Source organism: Grampus griseus (assembly GCF_964374135.1).
Source record: "Grampus griseus genome assembly, chromosome: 14".
Classification (NCBI taxonomy): domain Eukaryota; kingdom Metazoa; phylum Chordata; class Mammalia; order Artiodactyla; family Delphinidae; genus Grampus; species Grampus griseus.
Window position 1 is genome coordinate 1,805,934 of NC_139008.1, and position 14,529 is coordinate 1,820,462.

A 14,529-nucleotide genomic window follows, 5' to 3' on the forward strand; every position below is an offset into this window, starting at 1 on the left:
CCATGTGACATGCTCTCCTCCACGTCCGTGTGACAAAGCCCATGTTCTTCACACACCACATACTATCACAGTCTTGTGTCCATTTAAAATTCTTATCCTCAACTAAGGCTCAGTTGGTCAGAGCAGTGGTTCCCAAACGTTTACCTGTGGATGAACTTTTCACCAGTCTGGGGTGAACTTAGAGGGAAGACTGTCAGTTTTTCATAAAACTAAGTTTTTTGTTTTTTTGTTTTTTTTTTTGCGGCACGCGGGCCTCTCACTGCTGTGGCCTCTCCCATTGCGGAGCACAGGCTCCAGACGCGCAGGCTCAGCGGCCATGGCTCACGGGCCCAGCCGCTCCGCGGCATGTGGAATCTTCCCGGACCGGGGCACGAACCCGCATCCCCTGCACCGGCAGGCGGACTCTCAACCACTGTGCCACCAGGGAAGCCCCATAAAACTAAGTTTATTCAATTTTTACCACTCTCCTGTACTTTGAAATTATGCCCTTCCTATTATTTTGGACATATATAGTTCTTTTATGAAATGGTGATGGTAGGGTATTTTTAAAGTTTGTTTTCAACGTCCTCACTTGAAAAAGCTTTTCCCTAGTCCGGGAAGCCCCACAGCCTGAAAAGCGTAAGGTTAAGCCAGTGCTCGTAAGGCTCATCTGGAAATGCCCACGCGGGTCAGCTAGTTCCGTGGTGAACCAGCGTCCAGCACCAGCCTGCCCCCAAATTAGCCAGTTATCCTGGAGAAGCCCTTCTCCTTTCAAGGGACTCGTAGTGCTCAGAAGAGAGTCCGAAGTGTCTGAACACAGCCAGCCCCCAGCACCGGAAGGACAATTCCAACCAAGTGTGCGTCCCACTGGGGGAAGCCTGGGGAGTCGGCCACATGGCCACAGCCGGCAGGAGAGATACTGGCCCTCACAAGTGTTTAGTGAATTAGTCAATTAATGTACGGTCACTGGGAAAGATAAGAAATCCAATACCGGGAATTCTGCTTCCAGAAATATGGATTCCAGAAAAGCGCCCTCCCTTTTCCCTGTTCCTCGTGCTCAGCACGGCTACCAGCCCGGTACTAAAGCCCCTTCGTGGACCATTTTATCGAATCCTCACAAAACCCTGTGAAATTGTATTATGATTAGCCCCGTTTTTCTACAGGAAACTGAGGCATTACCTGCCCGAGAAAAACTACCCTGATGCCCCAGCTGCCAGAGCGACAGTCTTGAAGATAAAAGTCTCTCCTCTCTGAAGAGAAGCCTCGGCTTATTTAGTTTGAGTGAAGTTAGCATCATTTTACCCAGAGACCCATTTCTGGCCCCAGGCAGGTTCCTCCTGAGAGTGTCGCTGCGGCGATTGTTCAGGGCTCTCAGAGCTCACGCGGTACGGTCCCTTCACCAAGGTAGCAACCCTCCCTGCGGTGCCCCATTCACTTAACACATCTCTGGACAGGGACGCCCTGACTCATCGGGCGGGCCCTGCACTGCTGTGCAGCTCCCGCGGGTGAGGGCTGGGTCCCGTCCACGGGCCCTGGCCCGGTGCCCCTCAGGCAAGATGGCTTCTAGACTCCTCACGTGCTCTGGGCACGCTGGCTGCCAACGCCCTGCTTAACGCTGCCCAGACTGATCACAGCCCTCCGGACGGACGCAGCTCAGCTGGCGGGGCAGGGGTGGGGTCGGGACGTCAGGTCTGTGAACAGACTCACGTGATGGAAGGGAAGGAAGCCCAGTCGTTTCTCCAGCGGCACAAGAATATGTGCGGCTGTTAAAGACCGGTTTGGTGTAGCGGTGACGGTGAAGCAGGTGAGGATGATGTCATTTACTGCAGTACAGTTTGTGCCTTAGGGAACGGGTGGCAGGTGACCTTGATGGAAATCCTGGTGCTACTACTGGTTAACCTTGGAGAGACTACTCACCTCTCTGAATCTCAAGGCTATGACCTATATCTCTTGGGGCCCTTGTGGACATCAACTGAGATCAGGCCTGTGAAATGCCCTTAACACCAAAGAATTATGCAAACGGGAAGTTATTGATAATAATACCACCAAAAGACCTATCATAAGGCCAAGTCTCAGGGCGCAGAGGGACTGGAGTTAATCTAGACCCCCCCGGGTGCTGTCCACCGTGGGGGCCGGAGAAGCAGAGCACGGCGGGCTCTAACTGCTCTCACAGCGGGCTCGAGGCCCTCTCCGTGAGCCAGTGCCGCCCAGCTGCTCAGGCACCGGGCCGGGGTTTAAACTCAGCTGTCACTCTACAGCTCCTATTTCCCACGTGACACATCCCAGCACAGGTGTGACTTTCCATCCACGTTACCGAGGGCTTTCCCGCTTAAAGTCAACAGAGAACAGAGGGAAACGCTACCTTCTTCAGCTCAATGATCTCGTCATACATGCCCTCCATCTCTCTGTAGACAGGGGTCCCAGGAACATAACCTGCAGGGAGACACACAACCCTCTGAAAAGACTGTCTGCAAAGTAGAAGGAATTCTTGGCCACACCTTAAGGGAAACCTGGAGGTTAATGAAATTATTATTTTTTTTTTTTTCTTGTGTTAACTTCTTTCCCCAGAAGTAAGGAAACCAAAACCGGTATTGATATAGAAAGAAGAAGCAAGAGAAAACTAAAAGATGTGAACACGGGGCTTAATTATAGTAAAAGGATTAACGGAGGGGGTCAAAAGGAGAAGTGCTGTCTTTAGATTTTAAACAGCAAACAGATAAAAAGACAAACAAAAACAAACGTGGTCATGTCATCACGCAGGTGACAGCACCCAGTCCGATGTCTAACGGTAGGTACAGTGTACACTGCTCTCTGCTTCCATGTGATCCCTAAGGGGTCAGGACTCTGAAACACACCAGCCTGAAACAGCGCTGCCAGCTAGCAGTGCGGCAAGGTGACCATCCCTGGCACCAGGACAAGGTTCCTCTGTGCTTCCCACGGGGCCAGGGCCGACAAGCAAAGCAGTAAAGGAGGGAGGAAGCACGTGGGTAAGATCAGACAGGAAGACGGAAACATGAAAACCAATCGATTCTTTCTGGTGACATCTGGGGTTTTTATTATCCTTGCAGTTCTCATTTCTGAGATTGTTTATACAACAAATTTAAATACAACTCTAAGTTTAGGGAGATAGGCACCACTGAAGCCCGGGACGATGTCTCTGTCCACATCGGGAAAGCCGCTTTCTAGGAGGGCAGGATGGACTTTCAGGGGCCACTGTCCTCAGGACACTCTGACTGAGGGAGCCCCAGATCTCACTGTCAGAGCACACCCACCAATCCCCATGCCCTTCCGCTCTGCTGTTCCTCAGTCGTGGCTGTGTCACCATCAACGTGCTCACCGTGGCTGGCAGAACGCCTGAGATTTGACCTCTGCATTCTTTCCGCTTCGGTCAAATCGTCAGGGGTGCTGCTGGGGGGAGCTGTTGGTCCATGCACGCTCCAAGGTGAGGTCTGATTTCAGGGCTGGGGTCAGACTTCCTGGTTTCAACGTGCATGGATTTAATATGACAGGTACAAGCAGAGACAACGTAAGGCGCTGCCTCTAATAATCAGTCTTCAGGGTTGAAAAAAGCTTAGGGAGACCAGTGGTGTGTGAGAAACGTCCAGCCACCGGCCCGCAAAATAAACAAAGCCCTGACGTGTGGCGTTTGCCCACTCCCGCGGTGTGCGTATCCCCGGCACACCCAATCTCAAGCTGCTGGTGTGACACGGGACAGCTCACACAACTCCTCAAGCCAGCAGGAGCAGCTCCAACACACGACTTCCCGCAGCGCCCAGACAAGCCAGGACCCAGGCGGCAAACGTCAGGAACCACACCACATGCTGCGTAAAAGCCGTGGGGCGCGATGTCTTTGAGAAGATCAAAAACAGTGCGGCTCCAACGAGTCGTATTAAACGCTCTGTGCCAGGCACCACCCGAGATTTCTAAGACGCTCCCTTCGAGCAGGAAGGGTTTCTCCCGGGCGACCACATACCTTGCTTTGAGCTTCCCAGCCACAGCTTCTGGGGGGTTAAGGACCTTTGGCTCCCGAGGGGCGCGCTGCCGGCTGTCCTCAGAGACCTCCAGGAGGCCACTTTTCGCGGCTTAGAGTGATAAGGTGACTCTGAAAGGCCAACGTGTGGTTTTAGAGGTGCAAGGTATCAATGCCCGCTCAACACACGTGCTTCAGAGAGACAGAAATGGTAAAGCAAAACATTCCCAAGGGCGTGACAACCCCAGATGAACACACTCCGACAAAATTAAAACTATAGTTATGACTTGTAGGTATACTTACATTTGTTTTTTACTTTTTATTATAGAGAAATAACGGGACATTTATTTTAAAATATGAATCTAAAATTCTACCAATATTACAGTACTTAATTTCCCATTCAATTTTTTCAGAGGCATATGTATTTTTATATAGCTGCAGTCATAGTGAACACACAATTTTGTATCCTTTATACTTAACACCGTAAATATTTTTTCATGTTGCTGTCAATACCTAGCGTGCAAGTAATAATATTTAGAACTTGATACGTAAAACGGCTAGAAGAAATGAGGAAAAAATTGTATTTTTCCAGGGCATTTTTGATTTTGTCATCAAAACAACGAAAAGGTTTTAAAATTATATTTTAATCTGGAATCTTATGGAGATTATGCAAACTTATGCAAAACCAAGCTATTCATAAAATATGCTTATATTTCTTAAATACCAAAGAAATTTATATCTGTAGAAGGTCCTGGGATTCTAAATCTAATACATTTAATTTTTAAAATTTCTAAGATTTTTCCATGGCTTCAGAATTTATGGAAAATTTCCCATTATTGTTTAGGGTGAAGGAGTAAAGACACATTGGAGTGCTCATTTATGAAGGTAAATTAGTGATTGGAAAAAACCCACAAACGACATTTCCCTCCTAAACGTATGGGATTTATCGATAAGTAGTAAGGATTCCCAAACATGTACGCCTATGGATAGAGCTGCGAAGGAAGAAGGAAAAAGGCAGCAGGCGGTGGAAACCTGTCGGTGTGGAAGGACCGGAAACTGGCCGCCTGCCCCGGCCTCCTCAGAGCGCTGTGAAGCCCGAAAATCTCAGAGCGCGGGTAGCTGCAAACCCACGTGGCCCCGGACTGGGCAGTGAAGAGAACCACTCATGAAGTGAACAGGACAGGCATGACTCCTTCTGTCACGGCCCGGAAATCGGACAGGCGCACACCTCTTAAGGGAGTGTTAGGAGGGCGGGCTGGGGGTGTCCCAGGGAGGGGACACAGAGCGTCCTGTCGCAGTGTCCATGTTGGATGAGCAAGGTGCCTGGGGTCAGCACTGCTGCGGGGACAGGCGTCAGGCATGGCCGGGGGAGAGCACGCTGGGGGGCGGGCAGGGGCAGGGCCACTGAGTGACAGCACACCTCTCAGGGGGTTTTAATGCTTTGGGGGTTCTGGCCATCCTAAATTACGTGAAACACAATTCTGACATTTACAGAAATCGAGATAAGAGTAATTTGATTACTAGCATTTTCAACACTTGAAATGCTTGACTTCCAGCAAGAATAATGAGAGATGTCTGACATTTACCTTAGGTACTTTCTAGACAAGAAGGACTGAAACAAAATGGGCTGAAAAGAGAAGGTTTAAAACACAAACACCCATACTTTCACTTTATATCAATGCTCAATTTCCTCCACGGAAGGAGAGCCGGGACCTCCGAACTCCAGATTGCCAGATGCTTCTTTCTAACACTCGTATTTGTTTGTGATATGAAACATACTTTCTTCTCTTTGCAGGAATCTATCTTTCTGATTATGTGGTTCCTGGGCTAATATGAAAGTTCACGTGTATTCTCTGAGTGTGTCATATATAAGACAGTATGTTTCAAATACTTATGTGTATAAGAAACGTAAGCCTACGCATATGGTACACACACGTAGATAATAAGTCAGGCAAGGCCGCAGGCTTGTGCGCAGCAGAAGGAAGCCAATCTAGGATTTGGTTCGTCACAAAGGCCTCGGGAAACATAAAATTCAGCAAAGCACCCAGATGAACAGCTTTGTGTCTCGAGGAATAAATCCTGCGTTGTCTTCCCTTTGGCAGCGCTGGGAAGCGCGTGGCGACTTGAGAAAGAACGTGAAAGGCCGCGACGCACTGTGTGTGGGAGGGAGGAGGGGGGCTCAATGGGACAGTGACAGCTCGGGACCTCAGCCCTCGCGGGCCCTGCCTCAGTGGCCCTAAGGGTTCAGAGAAGAAGGCGGTCCTGATCTTCCTCGCAGGACGCTGGGGAAGGAGGGCTTCCAACCACCATTTTCTGAGTTAAACTGTGGAAACTTGAGGGACAGGGGCCTGGTCATACTTACTCGGTGATGTAGGGGGAGGTCTGTGGAAACTTTTCCTTTTCGCTTTCTGAAAGGAAGAAGAAACGACGGAAAGCGGGTTGAGCCTTCTCGAGCAGCCCAATGGTCCCAACCAGGAAGCACCGGGGTGTTCAGGATGGGCGGGGGCGGCAGATTAACTGGCCGAAGCAGAGTGCACGCAAAGGAGGGCACAGGGCACAGGGAGGCGCCCCCAGACGCAGGAGCAGCAGCCCGGCCTGCATCCAGCAGAGACGGAGGTGTCCCGCCTCAAATCCGCCCTGAAGGTACCACCAGCCGTCCCCACGCCCCCCTGGAGCACGGGGGTGTGACTGTCCGCAGGCGGGACTCAGCAAGATGAAACCTGAGAGTGAGGCAGAGGGGAAGGTGCAGTAGGAGTGGCCCGCCTGGAGCCCGGGGGCCCCTTCCATGCCTTCCTCCCCAATCTGCTTCACGCTGGACACAGAACCCCACTTACTTCCCTGCCAGCGGGAACACTGAAGTGCTCCGTGCAGGCTGACTTTCCCCCAGGAGATTGGTCCCGATCCCTCCTCCTCCCGGGAGCATCTTGGGCCCGTGCCCTCAGTGGCGTGGAGGGAACACTCTTAGCTCTGCGGAGGTCCTGCGCCTCAGACAACAGGCCCAGGATGCCACCCCTGGAGTCCCCAGAGCTGCGGTGGGACGTGCTGGGGCCGCCTTCCCCCAGGGCTCCGTGCTGTGGTTAGGCTAGAATTTGTCTGCTGGGAGGCGAGCACCTGCCAAGGTCTCCTTTCTCACACCTCAGCCTCCGACTGCATCACGGAGCTCTGCTCCCGTCCCCCCCCCCCCCCTGCTGTTACGTGTCAGGACTGGGGGGCTGGGGTTGGGGGGAGCACAGGCCAAAACCAGGTGCAGGATGGGAACTTGTCATCAGCCTCAAAAGTACTTGGCTCACGACTAACTTCTGGGTAAAAGTTTTAAAATTATCATCTAAGTTATTCAAATCCACCTGAGGGCCTGGAGCTTTTCAAACTCGGAGCAGCATGTGGAATTTGTGATGGGGCGCTAAACACAGCACTGGGGACGCCGCGTGTGAGCACCGCAGCCACGCCCCCCCCCCCCCCCCCCCCGCCCCGCACTCACCGTCTCTGAGTCAGAGTCGAAGGTTATTGCAGACAGGCTGTCATCTCCCTGGAGGAAGAGATGCGAACAGCGAAAGCTTCAGGCGCCAGCTTGGCTCCACAGTCACCCTGACAGAGTGGGAGCGGCCGCAGAGCCCCCATCTAACTCAGAGCATCCGTCCACGGCAGGAGCAGCCAGTCTGTCCCGTCGCATCCGAAGGAACAGGTGGGGACACAGAACAAAACTCTGCTGGCCCCACCCCTCTAGGTGGTCACAAACCACCGAGGTGGGATGGGGGCGTGGGAGGGAGGGAGACGCAAGAGGGAAGAGATATGGGAACGTATGTATATGTATAACTGATTCACTTTGTTATAAAGCAGAAACTAACACACCATTGTAAAGCAATTATACTCCAATAAAGATGTTTAAAAAAAACAAAAAAACACAAAACTCTGCTGGCAGGGCTGCTCCAGGCCTGTCAGTCTAGCGACACCATCTCCACAGAATTGACAAACACTTCTTTTCTTTTTAATTTAATTGAAGTATAGTTGGTTTACAATACTGTGTTAGTTTCAGCTGTACAGCAGTGATTCAGTTACCTATGTACATATTTCAGATTCTTTTCATTATAGGCTATTACAAGATATTGAATATAGTTCCCTGAGCTACACAGTAAATCCTTGTTGTTTATCTATTTTATATACAGTAGCGTGTATCTGTTAATCCCATACTCCTAATTTATCCCTCCCCCAACGAACGGTTCTTGATAAAAGTATTTCATCTTTGTATCAAAGCACAAGGAACCTGTGACTACATCCTGGTGAGAACAAATCAGTCATTCACGTATCCATCAGTACACAAGTTATTTGGGCGTATGGAGGTTCCTACCTTTTGATTCCAGTGATCTGCCCTGGCCCAGGGAGTGAAATAAAATCTGTACTAACATCAACACTGGCATGTCAAGGAGAAAAGGGAACTTTCCCAAGAGAATGATGTGCCTGTGTTAACACACTTACTCAGGTTTAAACCCTACAAGGAGAGAAAGCAGAACAATTTCTAAAATCCCTCCACCGTCCTGTACAGTTGACCTAAAACGCTGATACTGAAGTTAGGACTGAATGCGCCCGTTATGAACCAATAATGCCATATCTGGGTGGCGGTGTAACTACGTTTCAGCGAGCTGTCTGGAGCGCAGCTGAGTCCATGCAGTGCTGTAGCGGGGCTGGACTGCATTCTGGAAAGCACGTGTATCGTCTACCAGGTTAACTATCAGTACATTAGCAACAATTCTGCTGGCCGCTTGAACTTTTACTAAAAACGTGGGGCCGCACAATCACACGGACAGGGGGCAGCTGTCACAGGGGGCACCCTTCCGGTGCGCGCCTCTTAAACAAGGAGAGTCCAGCGTAAGGGTGCGGAGGGACTGGATTCGGGGGACGAGGGGAAGGCAGTGCGTTCCAAACAAACAGAATCTTTAAAAAATCAGCCACTGGATTACTTTTTTGATGTCATTAAACAGGTGACATTTTAAGGTATAAATAGCAAACGATAGTTGTAAAGTTTTCATTGAACCAAGTATATGGAAATGATGTGCAAAATTGAGGCAGGGAAGGGAGGGAACTGGTATACACACGATGTAGGAGATCAGGAAAGCCAGTCAAAGGCTCTGTCTTCGTCCCCTGGCATCACAAAGGGCAGCCCGCCAACCGTGAAGGTGAGCTGTTAACAACTGCATAGAAAAGTAGCAAGACTTTCTTTTGTGATTACTTGTCACTATTCTTTGTTCTGAACAAAGTCTTGAAAACTTTTTAAGGACCTGCAGTTTCTACGAGGGAATGAGGTTACGTGTGTGGTGAACACAGCAAAGTGGTCTCTGTGTTCGTAGGTGGGCTCACCCACACCATCGCTTCCCCCCCAGTCAGTCCCCCTCAAACTCTGCCACCCTCCATCCTGCCAGTCAGAAGGAACTAAACAAGCAACATATAAGTATCTGAAATCATAGAACAGCCCAAGATCCACCCCTCAGTCAGCAGCATGAAAGAGACCATACACGGTATTAAAAAAAACAAAAGCGCACGTTAACGGCCGAGTCATTCTTCCTTCTCCAAGTACGATCTGAGCTGCCACGCATTCCTACACGAGATATCGCATCCATGCACCGTGAGTCAGGAATCGCAGGGCGGTGATGGTGGCCGTGCCCCTCACCCCTCTGCATCGCAGCTTCCTCGTCGACAGGGAGGACACATTCTCCTACCAGGATTTTTAAAGCATTAAATATATACTAACTAAACCACTGGGGAAAAAAGACAGAATGTCCAGAAAGAGATGCAGGAACATACGGGGACTTAGTATATGGTAAAAGCAGGGAAGGACTGCATTCATCCAGGAGGCATCGTCCAGAGCGTGGAAGGCCCCCTCCTCAACAAACAACCCTTTAACAGAAGAAGCCACGAAACAATCTTTTGCAGTTTCTGGAAACTGACAAAAGCACACAGCTATGGAGAAAAATTGATTCAAAAAAATCTACTAAGTCCAGGGAAGAACGTGGAGAGTCAGAGGCACCCCTCAGCTCCCCGTCTCCATCTGATAGAAAGGATTCCAGAGAGCTCTCCTCCAGGCGGGTGCAGTCAACACAACAGGGGTGGTGGTGGATCCCCTGCCCCCAGCTCCCAGAAGTAGGGTGTAAGCTCTACCCCAGAGGCGGCAGGCGAAGACTTCCCCTGTGCTGGTAGGGCACAGGGTCCACGCAGGGAGGGCAGGCCCAGAAGAAGTGTCACTCCGGGGAAACACTGCGCTGTCCCTGCTGTGCAGTGGCCCAGAGGTCCTCCCCAAAGGGAGAGGCAGGACGACGGCTGTGCCGAGGGGACTGACTGTATTTGCACCAGAGAGTGGAGAATTGCACGCCTCCCTGATTCCATTGCCAAGTTGCAGACAAAGTGGGGAGCGATCCCGAGGCCCCCAGCTCCGCGGTCACGCGGCAGAGAGCTCACTGGCAGAGCAACCGGAAGGTGAAGAGCCCAGAGCGCCCTCCTGAGGTCGCGGTCGGCCCCGAGGCTCAGGGAGGCCGCTGGCAAGCCCTGGAGTGCTCTGTCAGAGCAGGATTGGGCCAACGCAGACACAGTCCCCACGCTGCACCCACGTCAACCCAAGGGCGCGAGCCCTGGCGGTGCTGGGGCTTTGGCGCAGCTGCTGACCAAACCCTGGCTGAATGATAAACTACCCTGACCCAAGAGCAGACCCCAGGAAGCCAGGCTTCAAAGTACAATGACAGGCATCCCCAGAAGTCCAGAGAGCCACACGCATGTCCAAGGTCGCCCTCTCAGGAGAGATGGGAGAGGGAAAACCCATATGCACTAGTTCCCCGTTGTGCGTGGGCAAAGATGTAAACCCCTGAACTGTGACAGCAGCCTACACACACACACATACACACACACACACACACACACACACACACACACACACACACACACACACACACACACACACACCGCTCAATGGTCAAGGGCGAAAATCTGACTGGCCCAGGGGGTGAAACACAACCTCTGACCAACAAGTGGCTTCTGCTGACCCAAGGGTAACCCCTAGGTAGTTGGGCTAAAAGATTTAAACAAGAAAAAATCTGAGCAGGGAAACAGAGGCTGCACGGTGCGGGGAAATCGACTTCACACGTTAGCTCGGCCAAGTCACTCAGCACAGAAACGAACGACTGAGCAAACCACATCAACCCCGTGGGGAGGAGCTGCTGTAATACGTTATCTAAATGTCTAGTTTTCAACAAAAAACGACGAGACACACAGGGAAACAGGAAAGTGTGACCAATATACAGGGGGAAAGAGCAGGCAATAGAAACTACTTTTGAAGGGCCCAGATGCAGGACCTGGTGGACAAAGGCTTCTAGAGCAGGCAGAGCCGTAGAGCAGGGAACAGAGAATCTTCCAAGTAGTAAACGCCCTGCCCTGTAAATGCTCTTATCATCTTGCTCTAGCAACTGTGAGCCCTTTTAGAAGCGTTGGCCCTTAAATCACCAGGGACCACGCCCAGCCTCCACTTCACCCCTGTGGCTCTGCCCTGGCCAGCGGGGCCTGCTCACGGCCACGGCACAGTGGGCTCCCTGGCACCGCGGCAAGTGCTCTGTGAGGTTCACGAGCAAGCCCAGAGGCGGCTGTGTTCCAAGGGACTCGGGGGATTGGACAGACTGGACAGTGCCTGTTCACAGGAGGTTCTTGTCTGGTTGAGAACAGACGTAAGCTCAGCAGAGAAATTGCCAGTTAGCCTGGGCCAAGGGCGGCGAGTCTCCTAAACGCCCGGAGACCCCTGCCCCAGCCTCTTCCACAGACTGGGTTCCTGGAGACCAAGGCACTGGGGCTCAGCTTGTCTTTGTCTCCTCAGAGGCCGGCATGTATAAGGGGCTTAACAAACGCTTCTATGTGCAAGAACGTTTACAGCAGCATTGCTTCTAACAGCACAAACATGAAAACATGAGAGTAAAAGTGAGCTTCCCTGGTGGGGCAGTGGTTAAGAATCTGCCTACCAATGCACAGGACACGGGTTCGAGCCCTGGTCCAGGAAGATCCCACATGCCACGGAGCAACAAAGCCCGTGCGCCTAAACTACGAAGCCTGTGCTCTAGAGCCTGAGCTCAGCAACAAGAAAAGCCACCGGAATGACAAGCCCTCGCACCGCAAGGAAGAGTAGCCCCTGCTCGCCGCAACTAGAGAAAGCCCGCGTGCAGCAATGAAGACCCAATGCAGCCAAAAATAAATGTAAATAAAATAAATAAATTTAAAAAAAGAGTAAAAGCAAGGAAATGGAGAGTTAAAATAGGGCTATCCTATTAGGTTAGCATTTTATTTTTTAAAAATATTATCTTTCCATTTTTGCATGAGTAATAATTGTCGAGAATATTTATTTATTTATTTACTTAGGCCACGCCACACGGCAGGCGAGATCTTAGTTACCCCACCAGGGATCAAATCCGTGCCCCCTGCAGTGGAAGCACGGAGTCTTAACCACTGGGCCGCCAGGGAATTCCCACGTTAGAGTTTAAAAAAAAATTTTTTTTTAAATTGAAGTATAGTTGATTTACAGCATTGTGTTAGTTTCAGGTGTACAGTAAACTGATTCAGTTATATCAGACATATATTTTTTCAAATTCTTTTCCATTATAGGTTATTACAAGATATTGAATATAGTTCCCTGTGCAATATGGTAACTCCTTGCTGTTTACATGCCACATATAAGTGAGATGATACAGTATTTGTCTTTGATGTATTTCTTTTTTTAAAAAATTGAAGTAGAGTTGATTTCCAATGTTGTGTTAGTTTCAGGTGTACAGCAAAGTGATTCAGTTATATGTATATATATATAAAGTTAGAATTTTAAAAATCATGTTTTTGAAAATGTGTGGATATGGGAAGATGCTAGGAATAAATAAAGCGGCAAAGGTTACAAAACAATATAAAAATGATCTCAAGTTTTAAAAAGCACGTGAAAAAAAAAGATGCACTGAAAAAAGGTCGGAAGGAAATACACCAAACATTAACTGTGGTTTTCTGTAGGCAGTTAGATTATGGGTAATTGATTTTCTCTACTGGGCATGAATAACATTTATAATAACAATATGAGAAGTTGAAGGAGCAGTAACTGAGGCCACTGTAGACGGGCAGGTCTTCCAGATGAGGCAGGACTTGGTGCCTTGAGGGACAAGTAGGAAACTTTCAGCAGCTCCAGTGGCAGCAGCACTGAGCCCCTGCTTGGGGTCAGCTCTGTACAGCCATGCTGGGTACTGCCATCTCTGGGAGAAGGAAGCAAAGTGAGTCAGGTTCCCTTTGTCTGGAGCCCTCCAAAGGCTTCCCACTGTGGCCCGAATAAATTCAAACTCCGTGCATGGCCTGCAGGGCTCTCCATGGTCAGGCCCGTGGCTCCCTTCCATCCACACCCATGCCCTTGAGGAGATCCCAGCAAGCTTTCTTTCAGGCTCTGGAACCACTGCACTTTCCCACCCCAGGACCTTTGCACCTGCTGGTCCCACTGGTCTCTGATCTTTACCAGAATGCCTCCTTCTCGTCAGTGACATCAGGACACTCCAACTTCTCAGAGTGGCTGTTCCTGGCACCCAGTCTAAAGCAGCCTCCCCAGTCCACCTCCGTCACATGGGCTGTTTTATTTTCTGCAGCGCACTTTCCACTTTCTGACTTGATGGACCTGATCTGTTTTTTTACCTTGTTCTCCCCCACCCCACCCCACGCCACTGGAATGCAGTTTATTCATCCACAATAATGTCTCCAGCAGATGGCTGGCGCGGCAGAAACACTAGGTAAACCAAGTCCCCCGCCCTGGAGACACGGGGTGGGCGGACACTTACGCAGTAAGCTCTGTCACCCGGCGGGCCGCGGTCGCTGGCTCGGCACAGGCCCGGCTTCGCAGGCGCCGAGCAGCGAGGGCGCAGTGTCCGGGAGGGCTTTCCGGAAGCGACGGCCAGTGCAAGGACGAGCGGGGAACTAGAGGTGGCTGGAGGCTGGGCGAGGGGCAGCGACGCCCGGCCAGCCGCACGCGGGCGGGGGCTGGAGGCCCGCTCTTATGCGGTAACAACAATGGCAGCTGTCACCGGCGGTCGCCGGCCCTGCGCCCCCTTCCTCCAGCCCGCGCCTCGGCGAGGGGAGGCAGCCAGGGGGCCTCCCCGCCCTCCGCGCTTACCATCTCCGAGGCCGGCTCCCCGGTGCTCAGGGACATGGCGGCGGCGCTGCCCGATCGCCCCTAGGCGCTGCGAGTACGGCCGTCCGGTTCTGGGGCTCCGCCGACCGCCAGCCTCGGGGCCTGCCCGCGCGCCCGCCGCGACCCCGCTGCCATGGCAACCGCGCGGGCCCCCGAGCCCCGGATGTGGCCGGCGCCCCGCGAGGCGGGCCGACAGTAAGCGTGCTCGGGGAACCCCGGCGGGTCGACAGGCTGCGCGCCCAGAGTGTGGGGCGGAGAGCGGGGCGGAGCTGGAACAGTCCAGCCGCCGCCGAGGCTGCAATGTGAACCTGTGCACTAGTCACCAGAGCCGGATATTAATATTTATTAGGTTAACGATGAAAGGGACAAGGGGCTTCTGCGGTGTCCACAGTCTGCCAGCTCTGAACGC

The 14,529-nt window shown here is 51.5% G+C and overlaps 1 protein-coding gene across 1 annotated transcript in view; it reads right to left on the reverse strand.

Moving 5' to 3' along the window:
- IQCE (IQ motif containing E) overlaps nt 1-14,255 on the reverse strand; it is a gene marked incomplete at its 5' end in the record, with an annotated part of 39,446 nt that extends 25,191 nt beyond the window's left edge. Inside the window, 7 exon segments of the mRNA XM_082669709.1 lie at nt 2,342-2,412; nt 3,953-4,081; nt 6,312-6,357; nt 7,428-7,475; nt 14,103-14,164; nt 14,167-14,219; nt 14,221-14,255. Coding sequence (XP_082525835.1) covers nt 2,342-2,412; nt 3,953-4,081; nt 6,312-6,357; nt 7,428-7,475; nt 14,103-14,164; nt 14,167-14,219; nt 14,221-14,255 — 444 coding nt within the window.
- Nucleotides 14,256-14,529: the final 274 nt, after the last annotated feature.